At 48.4% G+C, this 25,872-nt stretch overlaps 1 protein-coding gene across 1 annotated transcript in view; it reads right to left on the minus strand.

Annotated features, from left to right (window-relative positions):
• The window catches only part of LOC147615381 (uncharacterized), a 36,880-nt gene that overhangs the window by 1,875 nt on the left and 9,133 nt on the right, over positions 1-25,872 (minus strand). The window contains exon 4 of the mRNA XM_086779471.1: positions 15,807-15,890. Within this exon, the coding sequence (XP_086635597.1) occupies positions 15,807-15,890 (84 nt within the window). The remainder of the gene's footprint in view (positions 1-15,806; positions 15,891-25,872) is intronic.

Raw genomic sequence — 25,872 nt, forward strand, 5'->3', positions numbered from 1 at the left:
AGGAACATGCCCAAATTCACCTTACAAGAATGTGCAATTTATAACCTCATGGTAGTCATCCACAAGACAATAAACCATCAACTGTTACAGGATTGAGTATTTTACCTCTTTTCATAAGCATTGCAATTATGTTTTAAGCATGTTTAGCATTCACTAATCATGTTTTACTCTGTATATGCATATGTAAGATTGTACACGTGTGTGGGTACAGATACATGTTTAGTGTGTGTGAGTACATGTGTGTGCATGCTCATGCTCATGTGCATGTATGTTTTTGGGTATTTCTTTCTCTTACCGTGTTGCAGGTGTAGCTGGGATCTCTCTCCTTCTTGTGGGGCAGTCAAGGCAGCTCAAGGGGCTACCCTAGGGCCACCCAAAAGTCCCAAGAGGGCAGCCAGGTAGCTGCCCTGAAGCGCAGCCAGGTAACAGCCCTGTAGCGCACAAGGGAACACTCGGGTGGCAGCCAGCGCAGTGTTGAGGTGGCCAAGGGTGGGGCAGCCGGGTTGCAGCCAACGCAGTGTAGAGGTGGCCAAGGGAGGGGCAGCCAGGTTGCAGCCAGCGCAGCAGGTCTGGCAGTCACCTAGGTGACGTGGTGCCTGACTACATCACAAAGTAGGAGAACCGGCGCACAGTTCAGCAGCGAACCCCAAAACGCAGGAGAGAGAGAAACATCGAGCAGCAAAACGCAGAGAGAAAGCGGGCTGGAACCAAAAACGCGGAAGAAAATAAAAGCACGCCCATGTGCGAATTTTAATTTTATTTTATTTTTTAAAAAAGCATTCGAGTAGTTTTTTTTTAAAAGGGGAAAAGCCATGCTTTTTACCCCAAACTTGTATAAAAAGGGGCCAAGGCTCTTTGTATGCACACGGGTGAAAGCTTCAAGAAGACTCCTACGTGGAGCAAGGAGATCTCTTCTCGGAAGTTGTACAAGGGCTACGCCAACTTCAAGTGATAAATAAATACCCGCCGGGGCGCCACGATGTGGGGCCTATCGGTCTCTTGTGCAGGAGCGCTCTAGCTCCATCTCTTCTTCTTCTTTTGCAAAGTTTATTATTATTCCAGTTCATCAAGAGTTTTAAGTGTGATTAAATTGTGCTCACCGCCCGTCAAGTCTCTAAAGGCCGGTTTCAAGGTTCCATTGCCGGGATTCATCATCAACTTTTTCAAGAGGGCAAGCCTGTGGTCGACACATTTAATACTATGGCTAGAACTAGTGCGGAGATGAAGGATTTATCTTCAGAAGAGGATGACTAATTTGAAGAAGACGGGGAAAGCGAGCAAGAAATACCTCCCGATATGCCAGAATTTGAAGATGATGATGCCACCTATGAAGCAAAGATGCAAAGCTTGATGGAGGGATTAATGGAACTCGCGAAAGACTCACATTTTCCACAACTTCAAAGTTGATTCTAAATCACGGAAGCAGGGGTCTGAGAAGAAAGCTAAGCCTCAATATTTGGCTTCCATCTACCCAAATTTTCAGCCATACCCTAATTCTTCTTCTTCTTCTTTTCCCCCACCTACCTATGGAAACCCTGCTAATACTTCTCATCCTCGTTACTTTGGCGGAGGCTCTGTCTTTCATTCCATGACGGGTGTACCCAACATGGGCATGATTGGGAGGTATGCAGCTAGGTATGTATGAAGGAATGCCAGGAGGTATGTATGGAACTTATGGTGGTGGCGGCAGAAGTACTTTTGGTATGCTTGGTTTGGGAGGTGGTATGATGGGCATCGGGTCTAATGCTGTGGGCAATTCTTTTCTCAAACCACATCCCTATGATAATCTTGTTCCAGGCGAGAAGCCAAAAGATTATAAAGAGGGTGGTTTTGCAGTAAAGTTTGATACTTTTAGTGGTGCAAAGGATCGTTTGAAGGCTCTCACCTTCATTCAACAGTTTGATGCGGCATTTTCTGGTGGTAACTTCACAGAGGCATCTAAGGTATGGAAGCCAGCTTCTTTCCTAAAGGGAAATGCTCTTCAATGGTGGTCGACACTTCTTCATCAGGGTATAGCACCAAGCACTTGGATGGAGTTCAAGCAAATCTTCTCTTCTTTATGGTTGACACCAACTTTTGAGATGGATGTTATGACGGCTTGGCATTGATTAGATTCCAGAGACTGTAGCAATCTGGAAGAATATAACAATAAATTTTGGGATGCTTTGCTACCTTTCACATCCTTTAGGCCAGTGTCACTGGTTGAGCAGGTAGAGACGTATTGCTGCGGTTTACCCAAGGAGCTTCGTGACTATTGCATTAAAACAAAGGTCACTAATATGACTCAGATGATAGAAAATGCTCAGACTGGATATGCCATGCTTACTAGTCAGATGTCAGGATTCAAGGATCAACGTCTCTTCTCAAAGAAAGCATTAAAAGAGGCAAAGGAGTCAAAGGACAATAAAGACACTGAACCACGAGAGAAGGGGCAATCCAAGAAGAGGAAATTTCAGCCCTTACCTCAAAGAAATCCAAGAAGGGGCAATCCAAGAAGAGGAAATTTCAGCCCTTACCTCAAAGAACAAATGAAGAAAAGAAAGAACTTATAGCTGCCAACAAATGCTTCTCTTGTGGAGAAGAGGGACATCGGTACTATAGGTGTCCAAAGAGAGCACTTAAAAACGTAGATGCACAATTGAAGCAAAAGCGAGGCGGCTGGTTATTTTCTCCTTCTTCCTGCATGAAGAAAACTGATGTGCAGAGAGGTGTATGCAAGAGAGGTGACAGAGGTGAGTCTCTCTGTGGGACGTGTGTGCAGGTGTATGAGGTGAGTCTCTGTGTGTGTGCACAGAGAGAAGGGTGCTGATTTGTGTATTTGTTAAACAACGTTATCTTCCAACATCCCTTTTTCTTTTCTTTTTTTAAACGAGACCCAAGTTTACGCCGCCCACTTGTCGTTTATTAAAAACGGGACCCAACTTTATAAAACAAAACGCTGGGGCGCGACCCATTGTAACGTTTGGAAACTTTCCCTCGCGTTTCCCCTGTGGGTGCACACCAACCAAGAAACGGGGAAACAGCCTTTCCCCGCCTCTAGCCCACGTTTCCTACAACCTAGGCTAATACAGCATAAAGATATACCTAGATGAATCTAGGAACATGCCCAAATTCACCTTATAGGAATGTGAAATTTATAACCTCATGGTAGTCATCCACAAGACAATAAACCATCAACTCCATCATGCATAGTATGGACTGGATACTACGACATCCCCACTAATGTCATCAGTGCCCAATAGTGGGTGGAGAACTTGCCAACTCCATCATGCATAGTATGGACTGGATACTACGACATCCCCACTAATGTCATCACTGCCCAATAGTGGGTGGAGAACTTGCTATCAATATATGCTCCCACACATCCCCCCATGCACGCACACATAAGAGCATACATTCATACAAAGGTGTGTGTATTGAGTTTCTGTCAAAGCTCCGGAGATACAGGGCAAACTCAGCCGTAATGAAGCCTAGCACTAAGGATCATAACAAATAGAAAGAATTATTACAACAAAAAGGTAGTTGATAGGGCATGCCCATGCACCACTAAAGATAGAAAGAATTAACACAATATCAACTGGCTGCAACTTGGATGAAAACTTCACAATGTGAAATTTGCATGTCCGCTAATACAGCATAAAGATATACCTAGATGAATCGAGGAATATGCCCAAATTCACCTTATAAGAATGTGCAATTTATAACCTCATGGTAGTCATCCACAAGACAATAAACCATCAACTCCATCAGGTATAGTATGGACTAGATACTACGTCATCAGTGCCCAATCGTGGGTGTAGAACTTGGTATCAATATATGCTCCCACACACACACCCCCACGCGCACACACATAAGACCATACATTCATACAAGGGTTTGTGTACTGAGTTTCTATCAGAGCTCCGGAGATACAAGGCAGACTAATTCGTAATGAAGCCTGGCACTAAGGATCATAACAAATAGAAAGAATTATTACAACAAAAAGGTAGTTGATAGGGCATATGCACCACTAAAGATAGAAAGAATTAACACAATATCAACTAGCTGCAACTTGGACAAAAACTTCACAATGTGAAATTTGCATGTCCGCCAGCATAAAGATATACCTAGATGAATCCAGGAACCTGCCCAAATTCACCTTATGAGAATGTGCAATTTATAACCTCATGGTAGTCATCCACAAGACAATAAACCATCAACTCCATCATGCATAGTATGGACTGGATACTATGACATTCCCAAGTGAGTGAAGAGGGTAAAGGGACTATAGTGAAGAAAATTGTGGCAGACGGGAGGGCTTCCAGTTCTCAAGGGTCATAGAGATTGAAGCGCAATCCAATTGAGAAGTATTTAGGGAAATCAGAGCAGAGGAGGTATCTTGGTCCAGTGAATCAAACGGGAGATGTGTCACTTGTTATCTCTGAAAGGCGACTCTGTTGGAGACGTGGTTCAGCCCAATTTATGCTCAATTGTTGCTGTTGTAGGTCAACTGTGTGTTAAATCTGTCTAGGAGAAGCTTGCAGTCTGAGTCAGTGTATTCACTGTAGTCAGGATAATTGCAAGAGCATACCTCAAAAACCTAAGTTTTCAATATGTTTTACTGACAAGTTTGAACCCATTGCCTCAGGGGTGTTGACACAATCTCTCTTTGCTTTGTGAATAAAACCGTGAGTTTGAAGCTTATACCTATGGCATGGTCAATGTGTATTTGTGTTTTGGAGTTAGTTCGAGTTGATCTGTTTTTTTTTTTTTGTTGATATAGAGCACCTGTGAAGAAGTGTCTGACGATGTGGGGGGTCTGAGTTGTCCTTTAATAGAAAAAGTCATCCTCTATTGAGAGAATGCTGTTAGAATAGGATAAGAAGGGTGATAGCTACTACAGGCAATTATGTGTCTAGGGAATCAACTGATGAAGTAAAAAGTTAGTTCTGATCATTTGGTATACAAGGGAAGGTATTCCGAGTGAAGTCTGACAGTTTGAAGCCTGACAGAAGTCAGTTTGGGTTGTGAGCAAGTCATGCTAAAGCAACTGTGACTTGATAGTGATCAATTGGATATCCAGAGGGTCATATTTCAGTTTGGTTTGAGTGTTTAGAGGGTTTAGAGATCCTAGATGACTCAGAGCTGAGAGTGTTTGCTCCAGTTGAGTCAACCGTCAGCAATCAACAATCAGACATCAGATCAGACAATAGTAGGCAGTAGTTGACAACAAAATGTCTTTTCCCCCCCCCCCCCCGCCCCGGAAAAACGATCCTTCTATTAGTTAATGAGAAAACGCCATAAGGCTACAAAGCTCACCTCACAAGGAGGGATAAAAAACATACAGTGAACACCTGAGCTCCACCCCCGTGGCTGGCCGCTCTCTGGGGGGGGGGGGGGGGGCTACCTAGTAGTACATGTGGGAGGTGAGAAAAGCCAAATTGGAGGCCTATAGTGCCAAGTGACATCCTCGCCCCTCGCAATGAGGAAAGGGCCAGGCTGCCAAATGCGGAGGAAAGCCTTGCGGCGACCTCTCATGCGATCCGAGTCGCCCTGAAGCTTCCCCAGTGTCCTCTCAAGGTGTGAATGATGTCCACCCAGAGGGCCTGTATGACCTCCGCCGGTGGAGTCGCCTGGCGGTCAATGGCCTCCCTGCATCGGGCTCTCCATATGTGCCAAGCCGTCATGCTGCTGATCATCTCCCATCTGTGCCCGTCCCCCTCCTGAGGGACTGCCGAAGAGAAGTCTGGTGTCGGAACCACCGCCATCGCCCTGTCAGAGACCTGGATGGTCGCACTGCCAGGGACGTCCTCATATCCAAGGGCCGGGTTGCTATCCGTGGCCCAAGCCACCGCACCCCACGTCAACAGCATCTCGCCTGGCGAGCCTGCAAAAACCAACCTGAGAGCGCGCTGCCAGACCTACTGTGCCTGTGGGCAATCCCATAAGCAGTGCCGCTGCGACTCCTGTGCATGGCCGCACCGAGGGCAGGATGCTGGGTGTCTGCCAAAAGCTAGCCAAGCCCCCACAGCCAGTCCTCTATGCGCTGTGAGCCAGAGAAAAAGCGTCACCTTCCGGGGCCGGAAGCTGGCCCAAAGGCGCTGCCAGAAGTCCCTAAGAAAGGCAGGGGAGAGCCCCTGTCGCCGCCAATGCTCGGCCGCCGCCGGGGTGCTCGCTATCCTGTGCCTCTGAATCCGCCGCCCCAGCCTCGCTGTGTACTAAAAAAAGGGGATGCCTGGGCTGGTAGGAGCCGAGTAGGGATCTCGCCAAAACCACTCACCTAGATCCCACTGAAGGCGAATAAGAGGCCTGCTGTCCCAAGCCCATAATCTCCAAGAACAGTCCTCCCCTATCGAGGCCGGTGAGGGGTCTACATGCCACTGTCTTTGATGAAAGCCGACCACCCGCACCCTCTGAAAAATACAACCCTGGAGCTCATCCAAATCTAGTCGTGTCCTCTGAAGCTGGCCACCCTCTCCCACCTCGAAGGTGAGTGGGGCAGCTCTCTCCGCTGTGCCGCAGACCGCTAGAAGGATCTCATGCCGAGTGAAGACGCCCATCCACTGTGGAGGTGGAGGGTCCTGTACTGGGGTCCGCCACTCCCGGGGGATGGCCGCCTCAATGTCCTGTCTCATCAACTCTCTGCCCCTCATCCCACTGAGTCTCCTCTCCTGAGCCTCTAGAGGCAGCTGCTGAAAACAAATCCAGTCGTCTAAGGACTGGGCTGGGCCGGAGCTCAACGGGCCCCACGACACGTGAGACCGCGATCCAACCATATGGCCACCGGGAAGTCGGATCAAGGGGTTCCAGATCAATGGCTGCCTCAAGCGCTCCTCATCGGTGCCCGGGGGAGTCTGGAAGAGTGACGGCCTCAGATGCGCCCAGGCCCTCAGAAGGCTAGCTGCAAAACGCTCCTCGAAGCCAAGGCCCACTCCTCTGGATCGCTGCTTTGTAAAGATCCACCTGATGCTGGGGGTCCAGGGGCCGCTAAGAGAAGGAGTGCGGCTGAGCATCCTAGAAACAAGAAACTCCTTCCACGGCTCAGCGCCTGGTAGGAGGCCACGAACCACCAACTTGCCAAGCAAAGCTCGGCTTTGGCAAATAGGATCAACAATGCCCAGGCCGCCTCTCTCCCTCGGTTGAGTGATCACAACCCATGCCACCTTGGCCCTGGCAGGCCGCCCGTCGCCACCGGACCAAAGAAAGTTCCTGATGAGCCTCTGCACCTGGCCAATGCACGCCCGAGAGAAGGCCCAGCAAGAAGTGATGTACCACATGGTAGCAAGCAGAACCTGGTTGGCCACAACTACTCGGCCAGCCAGAGATAAACGAGCGGTACTCCAATACAGAAGCTTCTTCCGAATGCTCAGAAGAAGGGGGGCTATCTGCTGCTCCGGAGATATGTCAATGCCCACATAGCATCCCAAATAGCGCACTGTAGTGCCGGGGGGCAGCCACTGAAAACCATCAACTGGCCTCCAGGTCGGGGGGGGGCATAGAACTGACCCACAACCCACACGACTTGTGCCAGTTGATCAAAGCGCCCGAAGCTCTCCAAAACCTGTCCATGGCTGAGGCGAAGCGGCAGAGGTTCTCCTCTCCTCCCTGAAGATAGACAGCAGTGTCATCCGCAAACTCCGAGTCTAGGAGCTCCTCCGAGGTGCGGATGGGGAGCTGGAGGCCCCGCAAACCTGTATCTTGTGCCGTCAAAAAAGTGCTCATGGCCTCCGCCACAAAAAGAAAAAGAAAGGGCGCCAAGGGGCACCCCTGCCGCACCGAGCGCGAGAGCCGGAACCTCTCTCCGCACACGCCCTGTATCAGCACTTGGCTATGAGCCGATGTGTAGAGTGCAGAGACCCCACGGATCCACTGAGGGGGGAAGCCCATCCTCTCCATAGTGCCTTCCAAGAAGGCCCAGTCCACCCGATCATATGCCTTCTCGAAGTCGAGAAGGAGCACTGCCAGATCCTCCTGCCGAAATCTAGCCAAAGCCGTAGCCTCCCAGAAAGAGAAGATGTTATCCAGGATGCTCCTATCCTGGATGAAGCCTGTCTGCGTGGAGTGGATGATGTCCGGAAGGTGAGGCTGAAGCCGCCTGCTGATCGCCTTAGCTAGGACCTTGTAGGCCGTGCCTAGCAAGGTGATCGTCTAATCTCCAGTCTGTCTCCTCCCTCTTTGGGGATCAAGTGAATCAACCCCTCTGCCATGCTGTCCGGCATGACTCCCGACTCCATAATCTCCTGGAATGCCAATCTGAAACCCCTATGTAAGAGACCCCAGTACCTCTGGAAGAAAGCCACTGAGAGACCGTCCTCTCCTGGGCATTTGCCCCGAGGAAGTGCCTGAAGAGCCTCCTCCAGTTCCGTATCCGAGAAGGGGGAGAGAAGGGAGTGCTGCAAATGGGCCGGCACAACCGGTCTCGTGAAGCTCCAGACTGCCTCCCGAGCCTCTCTCACCCTGTCATCTGCTGGCTCAGCAGAGAGCAGATCCCTGTAAAAATCTGTGGCTATCGCCCGAACCCTGGGGGGATCCACCACAACCTGGCCATCAGCCTGCCGAAGACACCTGAGACCCTCTCGTCTGAAGCGAGGCCCTGTCGCCTCAAAGAAATCTCGAGTCACTCTGTCTCCAGCCTGTGTCCAAAAAGAAGCCCGAGCATGGAATCGGAACTCCACCCTCCTCTCCTCGATGGATCTGATCTTTGTGCGAGCTGACTCCATCTGCTCTGCGATCCAAGGGCTCGTAGGATCCCTCTCCTGGAGTCTCTGAAGGGACGCTAGACTACTTCGCAGGCTCTTCTCCTGCTCTCCGAAGGCCTCCAGACGGTCCAGGGCAGCCTGTCTGAGCATCCGACTGATCTCCTCCAAGCCCCTGGCAAGATCGCTGGCTGCCGATCCTCTCCTGAACTGCAGCTCCTGCCAGACCTGCTCAACTCTGGTCGCAATCTCGGGCTCCTCTATGAGACAATCTGGAATCCGGACGCTCTGGCCTCGCTCTCCTCTCGTAGGGTCCTCGATCTGGAGAAGCACTGGAAAGTGGTCTGAAAACGAGGAGCCTGCAAGTATGCCCACAGTGCCACCTCTATCACAAGCCCACTCATCAATGTAAAACCTGTCGATGCGGGAAAGGTTAACTCCTGTGGCCCGTCTATCCAAGCGCGAGAAAGATAAACTCCCCTGCAACCTGCCAAACTCCGGGAGAGTCCACGGATCCTGGCCTCTCACCTGCAGCACTAGTTCCTCCCAGGCAGCGAGCTCCGGCCCATGAATGGTCTCCTGGCTGCCCCCCATCCTGTCCTCTGCATCCTCCAGCATGTTGCAATCCCCCCCTAGGCACCAGTGGTCTGCCAAGGGGAGGGACTGCCTAATGGTGCTCCAGAACTCGGCTCTCCCGGTCGCCCCATTAGGGGCGTAGAAGTTGAGGAAGCCAATGCGGTCTTCCCCAACCCGAAGGATGATCCACTGCGCTCGACCCTGGACCAGAGTGCCAGAATCCACAACCTCGGATAGAAGCTGCTCGCTGACTGAGATGCATACTCCACCCTGGTTCCCCTGGGAGCCATATGTCGGTGACCAAAAAGTGTGACTCCTGCCTGGCAAGATCTTCCCGCAGGTGCGGGTACGCCCGGCAGAAAGGTGGTGCTCCTGGATGAAAAGGATATCTATGGGTCCTCCAACGAGAGCCCTCTGGATCTCCTGGCGAAGTCTGCCCCGACCAATGTAGCAGCGATGTCCACCGAGACCCTGGATGTTCCATGAGAGGATCCTCATGGATGAGCTATGGCAAGTGAAGCAGCCACCATTGGCTCACCCCTCTCAGCCGGCCCGGATGATCTGCCCTCCACTCTGTGAGTCTTGGGCGCCGGCTTGGAGGGAGAATAGTCACTGTCTGTCCGGGTGCGGAGTCTCTCCAAAAAGAGGGTGACCTGTCTCTGTGTCCAGCCCCACTCCGCCTTCGCCCTGTCCAGGGCATAGGCGTGAGACCAATCCTCTGCATATATGTATCTAAAGGTAGGCTGCACCCTCGGGGCGGCATGGAGAAGAATCAGTAGCACCGCCTCAACTGAGGTGTGGACCGGATCCGCCCGCCAATCTCCTATACCAAACAAGCTCATGCGGGCTGAGTGTAATCGGGTTTGCAATAGGTCCGTGAGCCCCAAGTCACTGAAGTGGTGAGAAAACTCTAGTATCTGATCACGCAAGACTTCCACTACAGAGTTGCAATCCCATGCTGTGTCTGGGGCAACACTGAGAGGAAAGGAGAAGGCCACCATGCTGCTCACCACTGAAGGAGAACGAGAGGGATGGCACACCACGCAAACTCGCAAGGACGCGACCAGTGTCTCGAACGGGCCAGCATCCAGCTGGAGACACCTGAAAAAACCATAATCCACTGGGAGCCCCATCACTCGCGGGGGCCCCCCAGGGGAGGCTGGAGAGAACTCTGTGGCGGGCAAAGCTAGGATCGCCATCTCCACCGGCCCGGAGTGGCGGTGGAACAGCCGCTGGACTGAACTCTGGCCTACCCAGCTGCGCTGCCCCGGGGCAGTGGGTGGTCTGGCGAAGTATCCTGGAGAGGCCGAGGGAGGGATGGGGGCTCGCGGAGAGGAGGGGGGAGAGCGAGGAGAGGATGGAGAGGCATCTGCCAGAGGATAGGTGTCAGGGGGGGCCGCCGAGGGAGGCGGGAGGGGGGGGGGGGCTGGGGGGGAGAGGGGGGTGGAAGGAGTGCTCTCCGGGTGAGGGGAAGAGGAGCCGGGGGTCGCAGAGTGCGGCCCGGGACCCTCAGGAATCTGCTCCAAGGAGGGGGCGGGCCCCCCGCGGGGGGAGGCGGGAGCGGGGTCTCCACGTGGGAGGCTCCACCGGCGGCCTCAACGGGCACTGAGTCTGAATCCTCGTCCATCGGGGTGGGACCTGCTGGCCGCCTATCCCTGACTGGAGCATAAGTGCGGGTAGGTGCCTGGACGCCAGCCGGAGTCGCCTGTCCGCTAGCCTGTGCTGCCTACTGGCGTCTGCGACGGTCCCTGCGGGCCGGGCGTTTCCGCCGGCGAACCTCCTGCCATCCGCCAGCCTCCTGGGTCTGCGCGGCATCCTCCGCCAGGGCCTGCTCGTCAGATGATGGCGCCTGCTGAGGCGAGCCAGGGATGTCCGGTCTCTGAAGTGGATGGCCACTCCTCGGGTCTCCTGCAGGGGGTCCAGAGGCGGCATAGCGTGAAGGATGAACCCCCTTGCGGGGACAGGCGCGTGCGAGATGGCCCATCTCCCGACAGGTGTAGCACTGGCCGGGGAGGCCCGAATACTCCACGCGCTGTATCAGATGTCCTCCAGAAAGACAAGGGAGGAGGATCGTCTTCGGGAGGGACTCCGGTGACGGAACCACAACACGAATGGCCGGGAGTCCTGCTGCCCGAGCTATCACTGAAGCCGTTGTCTGAGGCGTCTCCACCACCTGCCCGAACGCCTTGCCAATGGATGACAAGAGGGGCAAGTACTCCCTACGGAGTCCAGGAAAGCAGATAGTGACGGGAAAACCTGTCGCGCCTGCTACTAGCGGGTCAGAAGCGGGGTCGAAACCATGAGTCCATCGCGCCAGGAACGCCCGGGAAGAGCGGAGGGCAATGGGGCTCCGAGCCAGCACCATCTGAGTTGCCTGGGGGGACTCGAAATCCACCTGGTAGTAGCCACGTCCCAAAAAATCTACGCTGACGATCTTGGCAGGCACGCCAACAAGGCTGCCTTGCAGAAGGTCGCGAAGCTCTCTCCGCATCGGACGGCTACCCACTATCTTGCAGACCAAGGAGGAGGCCTCAAGAGCGGATACTGTGGAAACAAACAACTGATGATCTTCAGCTGTGAACTCCAGACGGAGACCGGAATCGGCAGGGGTAGTCGGAGCGGCTTCCATGGAGTCCTCCAGAGGGAAAAGGCCAGAAACCGGGGTCACCAACGGGAGGGACACAGCCCTGCAAGGAAAAGGAGAGGCAGAAGGTTACAGGATAGCGGGGGCGGGGCGGGGGGTGGGGGGGGGAGGGGGGGCTGAGGCGGGGGAGCTAGCGGTGGGGGGAGGGGCGAAACGGAAGGGGAGGAGAGGGAGAAGGCGGGGGGGAAGAGCCGCGCAGCGGAGGAGAAGGCGGAGGGGGCGGAGACGGCGGGGGAGAGAAGCGAGGCGGAGGAGGAGGAGGCGTGGGGGGTAGAGAGGCGGGGGGGGGAAAATGGCGGGGGAAGGAAGCGAGGAAGAAGTCGGGGGGGGGGGGGGGGGGGGGGGGGGGGGGGATGGCGGGGGAGGAAGCGTGGAAGGAGGCGGAGGAGGAGAAGGCGGGGGGGAAAGAAGGCGGGGGAGGATGCGAGGAAGGAAGCGGGGGAGGATGCGAGGAGGAAGGCGGGGGAGCGATGGCGGGGGAGGAAGCGAGGCAGAAGGCGGGGGAGAGATGGCGAGGAAGGGTGCGAGGAAGGAGACGGGGGAGAGGACGGAGGAGAAGGCGGGGGACAGGCGGGGGGGGGAGAGGGGGGCGCGACGGCGAGAAGCAGCGGGAGGGGGGGAGGCGGAGCTCGCAGGCGCAGATCTCAGTCTTTGTGCCAATCGATGACAACAAAATGTCTTTGAAGTCATATCTTCATGAAACTGGGGTAGCCCGAGGGCCAGGAGGATACAATGGACATAAAAGAGAGAGAGTTACTGATCCAGACAAGGATTTTGAGTCGGTTGGTTATGTCGCCGAGAGCAGAATTGGTAGCAATTAAGACCAGTTAGATCAGTGTCAGCTAGAGATCAACACAACATAGAGGGATGTCTAGTATTACTATGGAGATGATAGATTGATGCTAGCTAATCGAGGAGGACAATAAGAGATCCAAGAAGATGAATATTGGTTGAATTATGTCTCAGGTATCCGAATCAGTTTACTTGCATCTAGGGCAGAATAGAGTCGTCAAGTCGTCAGCAGTACGGAGTTGATACGTTTTAAGAAGATTGGGATCAAGTGTTTGTAGCCAGCTGCCACTGAAGGACACTCTGGAGAAAAGGCGGACGTGTTTCTGTTTGTAATAAACCGTTCTAGATATTTTGTCAAAATTTGTTCATTTCTGTGACAAATATCTAAGGCAAATTTCCTTCAATTTTTCTGTCAACTAGGTGTAACTGCTGTCAACAAAGGTTATAAGGTTTGATCCTAGCTTGGTTTGAATATCTAGGGAGTTTGGAGGTGTCAGCTGACCTAGAGAAGAGAGTATCTCCATCAACTAGGTCAGTTTAGCAAGTCTTAAACAAGACAGACTATTCAAAGGCAGGCTGTACATCAGCTGTCAGCTGAGAACCTGTAAAGTGATAACTCTTCAAGTTTGGAGGTGCTTGAGGTCTTGTGGATGTCAGAGAACACTTGAGGAAAGTTTCTATTTTAGTTAAGGCTTCTGAGTCAGAATTCTGCGCCAGATTTCTGAGGCAGGACTCAGTTTACTCCAATCAGCTAGGGGGTCAGAAGTTGGTCAGCAAAGGATCCGGAGAGATCCTGGGGATGTAGATGTGAGATCAACTGACCTTGGAGGACGTTCTGAGAAGGGGGAGAGTCTATTTTGTACTGGGGTTAGACATCAAGCTTTCGGAGGCAGAATCTGCCATCTCTGTGATAGCTGAGGACAGTTGCTTGATTTGGAGATGCTCTAAGGGTCAGAGCTTGAGATTAGATGAAGAGTGGGGAAGGTTGGAGAGTCTCGAGGATGTTTGACTGACTGGGATCAAAAATCAGAATTCGGAGTAAGATTTTAGAGACAGTTGGAGTGTATACATGTCAGAAGGTTGTCATGGTGTCAGCAAGGGAGAGTTGACAGGCTCCAAGGACATCTGAAGCAAGGTTTTGGGGTTGGCTGACAAAGGAGGACATTCTGGGAACCTGCAGGACAGAATTATAACTGGGGACAAGTGGAGGACTTCGGAGGCTGAATCTTAGTAGTTCTCCGTCAGTTGGAGATGATTTTAGTCAGCTGGTTGTCAGTTGTGGTCGGCTAAGGCTTTTGGGTAAAAGATTTGAAGTCTTGAAGGTAAGGTCTGACGGCAGAGGACGGTTGGAGATAGTGGTCAAGTTGGACAGAAAGGTGTAGAGGTATTCATTTCTGTCAACCAGAGGTTAGGGGATTGAGCCTGAGCTGATAGCTGTCATTTGAGTTAGGATCCTAGAGTCTCCAAGTTCTGATCCTTACACATTTCCTTCTTGTGTGCCTGTTGGTGGTGTTATAGAGGCCATCACCCAGCCACCACACAACGTGATCACATGACATGTTGCCTACACACAATAATCTGGCAAGCTGACTGGACATGATAATGCATCATGTACGTGTGGACGCATGACATGTTGCCCATCATTGCAAAGCTCACGGTAAGCTCCAGCCAAAGTTGTGTCAGAATATGCAGCGGAGATGATGACCGAATCTGGGAACACGAGCAAAAAACACAGGCAGAAAAACAGCACAAGAGAGAGAGAGATGTAGGCGTGTAACTCTGCTCTGATATACACAAGAAGATCCCGAATATGATACAAATAAGGTATGGGGGCTAGGGGCCTATATATACATCCCTGGGAGGGCAGTCGGCCAGCAGATAAAGTGCCCACGACTGCTGAATAGGTCCCACGACTGCATAAATGCAGTCGGCCAGCAGATGAATGCCCACGACTGAGGAAATCCAGTCGGCCAGCAGCCCAGTAGCCCACGACTGATGAACATACAGTTGGCCAGCACTGGAGTGCTCCTGGCATCCTCTGGCAACCCTCCCAAGCCTCAGAAAAATGGGAAAAAATAGGGGAAAAATACGGGGAGTGAGGAAAAATGATAAAACACCTCATAAGGGCGGGCACACCCACAACAAAGGCCCTGGTGTATAAATCTAGACAAGAGATGACTTCTAACAAGATGATGATGGTTATCATGTGCATCCGTTCATCCCAATGCTCATAGACATGTATATTCTCATTAGCAAATATATGGGCAGATTCAGGGGCAGATTCAGAGCAGATTTTGCAGCCCTACATGCTCCCAGAAGTGCCCAAGACATAGCCCAATGGTTGGGAGTCGGGACACCTTTTGGGCATAGTTTCGACACAAAATATGACTTTTTGGACACTGTTTTGTGGGAAAAATAGGCAAAACCGACTTGATTACGAATTCATTCCTTTTACCTATAAATAGGATCATTAGGCATTCATTAGAATCATCACTCAAGGATCCATTTGTCAGAGTCTACAAGGCAGCAAGGACACAGTGGTGGATCAGCAAGAGCTTCTCTTGTTCGATTGCAAGTAGAGGGTTGCAAGGATCTTTGGTATGCATCATGAAGCTCTGAATCAGCAAGATCATTGTATATATAGCATGTTTTGGCAATATACAGTAGATTAAGTCTCTCTCTCCTTCTCTTTTGTGTCTTTGCTAAACATAGGATTAGCGTTATCTTCTTTGCTTAGCGTTAATCATGAACACGCTTCCGCAACGCATGTTACAATGGTACATGACACAATAATCAGTTATTAGGAAGTAATTAGGCATCATCACCAACAAGCAGACAAAAAGATAGTTTTAGTGAACATACATTCTGAGTAAACTGCACTTTCCAATTCTAGCCACTAAACTCACACTGTGAGGAATGATCATACCTTTGTCTTCAACTTGTTTTCTATTTGTAATATTTTATCAAGAAGAGTCAAGGATACAAAACTTCCTTTCTAGTGTAAAGCTGAATTCAAATCTTGTGTTAATCACCTTAAAAATATCTCCCATATATTGAGCACAACCTAAAACATAACCAAAGCTGAACACAAATACGCATAACATGAACTATAATAGTACCTGTAGGAAATCCCAATTGTTTGCTTCCTCGGCCTAGACCGTGAATAACGTCACCTCTTATGTATAAAGGGAACTCCTTTTTCTCTGTTTGCAAAGAAAGCAAAAATTGAACCAAAATGTCAACCAAACACACAGCTAGCTAGTTTTTCTTTCTTTTCTTTTCAGTTCTCTCTCTCTCTCTCTCTCTCTCTCTCTCTCTCTCTCTCTCTCTCTCTGCGGTCCCTTTCCCCACCCACTTATCTTGCCCTCAACCTCACCCTCCTGCTTATCATCAAATACCACTTGTGACACTCAATTCAAAGAGGGTAAAAGTTGAATGGCATTTGAGGTTGACGGTGGAGGTGTGGATGAAGATGCTACGGTTGCTACTATGAAAGTCGATGCCTTAGCAGACTTTTCAACCTAGAACTTAGTGCAATCTTTCTTCCCGTGTCCCACAGTGTGATAGAAGAAACACTGGTTCTCTGTCTTGTACCGTGTCTATTCATCGGGCTAGAGATAACCTCCAGTGATGCCCTCCTTCGCTTTTTCCTCCTCAGGAGTCTTCTTGGACATAGAATCTTTCTTACTGCCCGATGGATCCAAATGATTTTTCTTTTGGTCCTTTTGGTCTTTACTGTTCTGAGCCCCCTTACCCTGGGTAGATGACTGCCGGGTAGAAGACTGTTGTTGGGGCTCTAGGGTAGATTGTACCTGCTTGGGTTTACCTCCGTTCAACATCAACTCCTGGTTCTGAGCGAGGGTTAGTGCCCGTGCATAAGTCTGAGGCTCAAAATTCCTCACTCGGTACCTAATGGTCGTGTCTAAACCTCGAATAAACTGCTTGAGCTTATCTTCTTCCGATATGCCCAACTGCTGGGCCATTGTAATGACCTTATTGGAATAGATCAAAACAGGGGAACCACCCTGAGTGAGTTTGTAAAACTTATCCTCAAGATTGGTCATGTACTGTGGGGGAAGAGAACGGGCTTTGAGGTCAGCCACGAAGGTGTTCCAATGAAAACGGAATTGGCCTGTGATGGGGTCTGTGTGAAGTTGTGACCAATGTTGCCACCAAGTGACAGCTTCCCCAATGAGATGGGGTGCTACCACATGGACTTTGTCTTGTGAATCTGTGATTTTAGCTAATGGAAAATGTGCTTCGAATTGATAAATAAATTGAGTAATTGCAGCATGATCATCATACTTACTAAAATTTGGAGAGGTGCGTCTGATGGTGTATGACGGTGGTGGTCGAGGCGGTGGAGGACAAGAAACTCGGAGCCTACTGAGATAGATGTTAGGGGCTTACCGCCCTAACAGTTATTCAATCAAGATACATGCAGTTCAGGGGAAAACACAATAGTAGACTGCACATATAAGCATGAAACTGCACAGTATAGAAGCAATAAACATCACAACACAGAGAATCAAAGGTACTGCTGTCTTGTATTCATCATCATCAAACTACAAGTCCCAAAACACACAGTACAACAGTAGGAAGATAACAACTAACTGCTCATGCAGCGTGAAAAACTACTCCTTCGCCAAGAGATCATTCGGGTACATATAACTACCAAGGCAGTTGTACTTGCTGTACACTTTCTATTGCATGAAGACCCGTGGGTTTTTTTTTGGGGGGGGAAGAATCAGTACCCACACGGAGGTATATGGATTATGTTGTTGGCTCGGCATTTCTACAGCCTATGTTCCGGCTCAGTTGCCTCGTGTTGGGCTGTGTTATGGCATTTGTATATGGATAATCCGGCATCTCCCGTGGGGAGAGAAGGCCCTCAAAGCTTGTACATGATATTATTCTCCTTGGGTAATAAAATACTCCAAGGGGGGGGTCGGCCCATTCCGGCCTCTATGCGGTGTCACACGTGCAAGCTCCATTTTCAACATTTGTGGATGTTTTGTCCAGCTTTATGTTTTATGCAAAGTGATGTAGGATATGTGTTAAGGCTGTGGCCATGTTTAAATGTTTTAATATGCATTGATGGTATCAACGAGTGTGTCAAAGGCCCTAGTCCACCGGGCACCGCCGCCGCGAGTTACACTAGTATCAGAGCATAGGCTTTCTTGGAAGCGGAGGCTTCCTTCTATCAATAAGGAAGAGAAAAGATCTCGAGTGGGGACCACACTTACCATCATTGCTATTAAGCATGGCCAGCCACTTCAGAGCCTATGAAGCAAGAGCATGAGCAATAGACAGCTTGGTCTAAGGATTTATGAATTCACAAAATTTATCTTGGAAGTATGGACTTGGCTTTATGTGCACACGTTTTGGGCTGTGTTATGGCATTTGTATATGGATAATCTGGCATCTCCCGTGGGGAGAGTAAGGCCCTCAAAGCTTGTACATGATATTATTCTCCTTGGGTAATAAAATACTCCAAGGGGGGGGTCGGCCCATTCCGGCCTCTATGCTGTGTCACACGTGCAAGCTCCATTTTCAGCATTTGTGGATGTTTTGTTCAGCTTTATGTTTTATGCAAAGTGATGATGAATATGTGTTAAGGCTGTGGCCGTGTTTAAATGTTTTAATATGCATTGATGGTATCAACAAGTGTGTCAAAGGCCCTAGTCCCCCGGGCACCACCGCCACGAGTTACAGGTGGCTTGATGGGACCAACAAAATCTAATCCCCACTTTTGAAATGGTTCCAAAGGCAAGATAGGTTGTAGAGGCATTCTGTCCACATTCAATGGTCTACCCTCCCTTTGGCATAGCAAACACTTCTTAGTAAATTCCTGAGCATCCTTCACAACAGTAGGCCACCAAAGCCCTGCCTGAAAAATTTTCCTTGCAGTTACTTCCCTTAAAAAATGTCCTCCAGAATTACCACATGAGCTTCAGCCAATAGTGCTTTTTGTTCAAACTCAGGAACACATCTCCTGATGACTTGATCAATCCCTCTTTTATACAGTACTCCTGCAATGACTGTAAATGGTTTACTTCTTAATGCTAATCTTTTCCTCTGATCCTTATTCATTTGTGCAAGCAACACTCCTTCAGTTAAAAACTGAAGCATATCCTCATACCAGTCACCTGAACTAGAAATATCTCTTCATCAGGCAACTGATCAGGTACCCCTGAAGAATCACCTTCTCCTGTTTCCAATCTACTCAGATAATCAGCCAATACATGAAGTCTTCCTGGAGTATGTATAACCACATAATCAAACTCCTGCAGAAGCAGTACCCACCTGGCCAACCTCCCTGAAAGGTGGGATTTATTGACCAAGTAAATCAATGCCTGATGATCCACATGAAAAATTACCCTATTTGCCAATAGGTAATGCCTGAACTTTTGAAGTGCATAAATCATCCCCAAGCACTCCCTTTCAGTAACTGTGTAATTCTGCTCTGCAGGTGTCAGGACCCTGCTTGCATAGTAAATTGGCCTAAACCAGCCCCTGCTTGTTTCTTGCATTAAAGCTGCACCCACTGCTACATTAGATGCATCAACAAAAATGTGAAATGGCAACTTCCAATCTGGAACAATCAAAACTGGTGCTACATTCAACATCTTCCTCAGAACCCTGAATGCTTTATCTTGCTCTTCTCCCCATTCAAATACAACACCCTTCTTTGTAAGCTTTGTTTAATGATGTACATACATGAGCCAAATACCTCAAAAATCTGTTATGAAACTTCACTTGACCCAGAAATCTGCTCAACTGTTTAATTGTTCTCGGTGCCAGTGCCTTACATATAACCTCCACCTTTTGTGGATCAATAGACACACCTTCTTCAGAAATGTCATGTCCTAAAAGAACTCCTCTTTTTACTGCAAATGCACATTTGGCTGGATTTAATGACAGGCCAAACTCCCTGCATTTTTGAAAACACAACCTCAAGTGTTCAAGATGCTCCAGCTTTTTTCCAAAAACAATGAAATCATCCAAGAAAACCCTCATGAATGTTGTAAGGAAGTCAGCAAATACTCTCTGTATCACCCTTTGAAATGTAGGGGGAGCATTTTTCAATCCAAATGTCATCACATTACTAGCATAAACTCCCCATTCAGTCACAAAAGCTGTTTTATCCCTGTCTTCAGGTGCCATTAATATTTGGTTGTAACCACTAAACCCATCCAAAAAACTGTAAATCTCATGTCTAGCTACTGCATCCAGTAGTGTATCACAAAAAGGCAAAGGAAATGGATCAATGACTGTAGCTGCATTCAATTTCCTGTAGTCCAAGGCCCTCTCTGCCTGCTTAACTGTCTCAATAGCTTCCTCCTCTTCTTTGTTTATTATCTGCAAATTCTTTAGCAGCTCATTACCCATTTCATTAGTTGACTGCTTACCCTCCTGAGCAATCACTGGTTTCTGAGTTAAAGATTGTATCCCATCATCTTCAGGCTGCAAAACATACTTGGTTGCTATCTTTTGCACATCAACTTCAAAGATAGGCACAACTGATGAATTAGTTCTAAGAAATTCTTCTTCTACATCCTCTCCAATCTCTGCTACCATATTCAGTCCTTCTGCATGCAATGCCCTGAAACCAGGTGGAATTACCTTTTTTGCATCTGCATTCTAACTTTCTTCTTCCCTCTTTTCATTACTATGGAGTCTGATCCCCATAGTTGCTTCACTCTTGCTGCTCTTAACCAAGGTCTTCCCAACATCATTGGATAAGAACAAGCAGATTCTTCCAGCCTAAGGACTACAAAGTTGGCTACAAACTGCAGTCCCCCAACTGAGATCTGCAAATTTCTCAAAATCCCCAAAGGTTGAACCCGTCTCTGGTCTGCCATCTTCACCTGAAAAGGTGCTGGATCCCACTTCAAAAGATTCAGACGTTTGCAAGTCGACTCCGGAATGATATTGACTCCTAACCCCCCATCCAAGAGCACGCCTGGAAAAAACACCTTTCCAATAGATGCCCCAACTACTGGTGCCTTGTAATCAACATCCAGGGGTTGGACTTCACATATTTCCCCACAAAAAGTTTTCTCGGTTTCTATTTCTTGTCCCCGTGTCTTTGCTTCCATTTCTTCAGTGAGCTTTTTCAGCAATTGTTGTGAAAATGCAGGTACTAACCTCAACATTTGCTTTACAGTAAATGCTATTGGAGCAGACAACAAAGCTTTATAAAATTCATCACCACTGTCCTGCTCTTTCAGTGCAATTTTCCTTCTGATTGTCTAATTCCCTGGTCATCCAAGGATCTAATAACAAAATTCCATTCATCTGGTGGTACACTTCCGCTTTGAAATTTCTACACTTCTTTGAGTGCTCCTGTTCTAACTGCTTTCTGCTCTTTCCAGTTCATACTATCCGGATTTTCCTCATCTTCCAAAATTGACTTCCTTGTCTTTGCTTTTGCCCTTGTGACCACCATAGCCTCAGTGCATCCACTTGTCTCTGGAATATCCTCAATTTGGATACACGCAGCACAATCACAATTATAATGTTTAGCTATTCCCTGAGCAACTTGAGACTCCTGTACTTTCTGATCAGTTTCCTGTTCCTCCTTATGAAACTCTACTGGTTTCTCTTCAATCCATTCTGTCTCAGTCCATTCTTCAAGTATCACCAAGTTAGCTTGACCTGGAGGCCCTTGCTGCTGTGGGGGAGGTTGTTGATTTTGCACAGGAGGTCTATTGTTATTGTTGTTATTATTGTTATTGTACCTGATAATAGGGATTCCCCTATCATTCCTATCTCTGCACCACAGCTCACAATCAGGTCCTTGTCTATGTCCCACAGCTCCACAATAATTACATTGTAATTGCTGCATATTATTTTGATCTCTGTTCTGATATCCCCAATTATTTGGGTTCTGAAACCTTCTTTGAGGTGCAGGTCCCTGATACCTTCTATTAGGACCCTGAGGAGCTATCACATTTGCAGCTACCTCTCTCAGCTTTTGAGTAATATACTCAGGTCTTCTTCCCCTGAAGTCTGGATTATAATAACAATTCTCATACCGATGTCCAAATCTTTGACATACCTGACAGTATGGTTTCTCTGACATTCCAAACTGGCTCATGCCAATTGTCTGCAGTTTATCCTGAATAATTTTGTTGACTAAGTCTGCAGTCACCACATCCTTTTGCTTCCTTTCCTTCTTTGGAGTACCCTTATCCTCCTTCTGCTTCTTCTTTGCCTTATCCTTCTTCTTTTTCTTTTTCTTTTCTGACCAGTCTTCATCTTCATCAGTGTAAGTTTCCACTTCAGTATCCTGATCTGAATCCTCATCTTCTGACTCTGAATCTTCTGATTCTGAGTCTGAGTCCTCGCTCTTCTTTTTCTTCTTTTTGCCTTTTACAATTGCCTTACCTCCATACCTTCTTTCAGCTCTGGCAGCTGCTTCAACCAAGTCAGTGAAATCCTGTACATTGGCTAATGGAGGTCTCCCTGCTACTGCACTTCTATATTGCTTGTTGAGACCCTTACAAAAGTAATCTACCAACTACTCAATGGAAGGCTGCTGTGCTACTTCCAACCTATTATTCAAGTTTCTGAACTTTTGTGCATAATCTTCAACCAACAAATCCTTTTGTTTCAATTTCCTCATCTTCTTCAAAATATCTTCAGGTGTTTTATCTTCCCTGAACCTCAATAAAAATCCTTGTTTCAAATCATTATAGTCAGCAAAAGCTGCCATGCCATACTGCAAGAACCAATCCATGGCTTTTCCTTGCAGTGTTGCTGCAAAATGTTCCTTCTTCACTACATCCGGATGTAATACCTCATAACCACTTGCAGACCACCTTGTCTGAAACTGACCAACATGGCTATCAGCATCTTGGGACTTTTTCCCGCTGAACTTTGCTGCGCCCACTTTGGGATTTGGTGCAGCCATTGGGGGTATCGGAAGTGGTTTGAGTGTTCTTACCGGAAGTGGGTTGAAAGGTATATTAGATGTCCCTGTTGGTGCAAACTGTAACTGTCTTCTTGCCTTCAAGACTGTCCGAGTTAACAATACATTGACCAATTGCCCCAAGAGTGGGCCTGCTATGAGAGGAGTTGTTTGTTGGCCTTGTTGGCACTTTCTTCTCATACAGGCTATAACAATTAGGCAAATTGCAAGCACCAAAAGGTAAGAATGATGTAACTACCCTGTCAGCAATGGAAATCTTGATTTCTCCTCGCAAGTTTGGAAAGAATTCCTGCAGAAACTTTGTTGCATACTCCTCAGCCTCTTCCTGTGGGGTTACCTAATTCGAGAATTCCCTCAGGTGGTCTATGTCAACCAACATGTTAGTACCCTGCTGTATTCCTGAATGCCATACGGTTCAAACTGAATTCGATACAACAGCAGGATCGCCAAAGTGTTAGGGGCTTACCGCCCTAAAAGTTATTCAATCAAGATACATGCAGTTCAGGGGAAAACACAATAGTAGACTGCACATATAAACATGAAACTGCACAGTATAGAAGCAATAAACATCACAACACAGAGAATCAAAGGTACTGCTGTCTTGTATTCATCATCATCAAACTACAAGTCCCAAAACACACAGTACAACAGCAGGAAGATAACAACTAACTGCTCATGCAGCGTGAAAAACTACTCCTTCGCCAAGAGATCATTCAGGTACATATAACTACCAAGGCACTTGTGTAAACATGCCTTTAAGGTTCAAAGCTTCAACCTTGATTGCTACCAAAGAGTAAGTAAAGGGTAATTACTGACAGCTTAGGCACTAACAGTAGAGCCGCCAGAATTTGTGCCATCGTTTGCTAATTCTAGATTTGCACAGCCTCCCAGTTGAGTCTTAGTTGAGTCTTTGTTGGAACTCTCGGTCAGCTTTCTCTCTGCGGCGTTGGTCTTCCTCATATTTGCATGTGACTTCCCTATCCCTCTGTTCCTTCATACGTCTCAGTTCTTTTTCTTCATCTACTTTTCTTTTTGCTTCGTCGTCTTTGTTCTTCAATATGTAGAAGGACCTATGCAGATGCCTTCTTTGGGCTTCTCTTTTTCGGCGGCAAGCTGCATCTTCAAAGAGTTTATTTGCTCCATCATTGTTCTCAGGAGCTTTTATGTGCTTGGCAAAAGCGTTTTTTCTATTTGGAAGCTTGTGCCTCCATTCCTTCCTGTTGGCTTTCTTCTTGATGTGATGTCTCTCCGACATGGTGGAGGCCTGGGTTTCTTTTCCGGACTGTAGTTTAACCATCGACCGGATGCTCTCACTTCTTTAGGTAGCCGAGTTAGGTGACCAATCTGATGCATGTTACATGCACTGAGGTTGATCGTGATAACGCCTTCTTTATACCTTTATGTGGTGAGAATCTTTAGCATCAACTTTAGAGAGTAGAGAGAGAGAGAGAGAGAGAGAGAAGAGAATGAGAATGAGAATGTAGAAGACAACACAGTATTGGGTCCCAATACCCACTGAAGGGCCCCCCCTCTACGCAGGAGTATTTGCTTATATTATTCTTTGGAGAAATGCTGTACAATGCTGAGTACAAGTGATATGAATGACCAACACAAGGACGAGGAAGATCGTATGTCGGTTGAGTATCCAGCTATCCCGAGGCTCTAGTGAAGACTCTCCCGAGCCACTGATGCAAGTCCATATGACTGTAGGACTACACATATGCTGGCTGAGATAGAAGAGTATCTTCCTTGTTGCCTGGAGATGAGCAAGACTGCTGAACTGCTGTTGTTGAATGTTCAGTGTTGAAAACCTGAATGGGTTTACGTGGGCTGAGACAAGGCTTTTATACCTCATCTGGTCTGCAGTCGGCTGCCTCAAGAGGCTGTCGGCTGATGCAATTATGTCCCACGACCTCATCATGTCAATCGGCTGATGCAAAGGACCTGTCGGTTGCAGAGAATGCCCACGACTACTCATATGCACAGTCGGCTGCAGCATTAATGCCCATATGCACAGTCGGCTGCCCAAGGGTACAGGTCGGGCTGTAATAACTCCTGTTAGCTGCAGGCCGACTGCTTGGCAAAGCTCTTTGAAGCCTTTGCAAGGCCTAGCCCAAGTATGGGCTGCGTTGGGGCTAGTCCCCCTTCTATGTGAATGCACTTACAATGCTTTACATGCATCTAATGCTAAGCTTGACACATACATGCTCCTGAATGATGCTTTCTCCAAGTGGGTTAAGATGACTAACAACTGACTGACCTCTAAAGCTCAGAGACTGACCTACATAGCTCGTGCTTGACTATCCCTGGACTGAGGGCTCACAATGGGGTCACGGCGTACGACAAATAATCCTAGAAAAAGGTTCTAGTTCTGAACAATTGCTACACAGATGATCATGCCAATGTGTCACATGCACACCATTCAGGTGTACAGTGACATGGCATCATTTTAGCATCATAAGCATCATCAAGATTTTATCAAGCATTATTCAGGTTTTCAGCATGTACCACATGGTATGAGTTGGATTCAGCATGGTAGCATCACATTAGCCATATAGACCAGCATCTAGGGCTTGTGGAGGCAGCTGACAGCTTGTTTACATCAGCCGACAGGATGCTACTTCAGCCGACCAGCATTTATGCTATTTTTGGCATAATATATTCAGTCGTGGGCTTTTGCATCTGGCCGACTGCAGCCAGACTGGCCGACCAGCCCCCCTCACCCATATATATAGAGACCTCAGCATTCGGTTCAGCACATCATCATCATCTGTCATCAGCGCATCTCAACGCATCTCAGATAGCAGCATTCAGCCCAGTGTTCTCCAACGCATCTCCTCCAGGAAGCTTTGGGAGCAACATATCCAGCCAACGCATCAGCATATTCAGCAACGCATCATCATCAGCCATCAGATCTGCAAACGCATGGAGCATCCACCTTCCCGTGTTGGAGAGCATCTGCGTTTCATCATCAGGTCATCCCTTCAGCGTTTCCTTCCCAGGAGACAAGGGAAAGATAGTGGACAGCAGTATATTCAGCATATCAGAATATTCAGCATATAGGCAGCATATTCAGCAGTATAGATCCATTTGGATCTCATTGTAACCGCATTCATCATCTAATATAGCTGCATTGCATTGACACATTTGTCTATCTCTTAAACATCATTAAGTGCAGTTTAGTTAGACTAAGGTTGTGATTACTACGGTTTTAAGACCTCTACATGTCACATTGGTATCAGAGCGTT

This window comes from Cibotium barometz, chromosome 40 (assembly GCF_041138505.1).
Source record: "Cibotium barometz isolate CiBa-2024 chromosome 40, ASM4113850v1, whole genome shotgun sequence".
NCBI classification, from domain to species: Eukaryota; Viridiplantae; Streptophyta; class Polypodiopsida; order Cyatheales; family Cibotiaceae; genus Cibotium; species Cibotium barometz.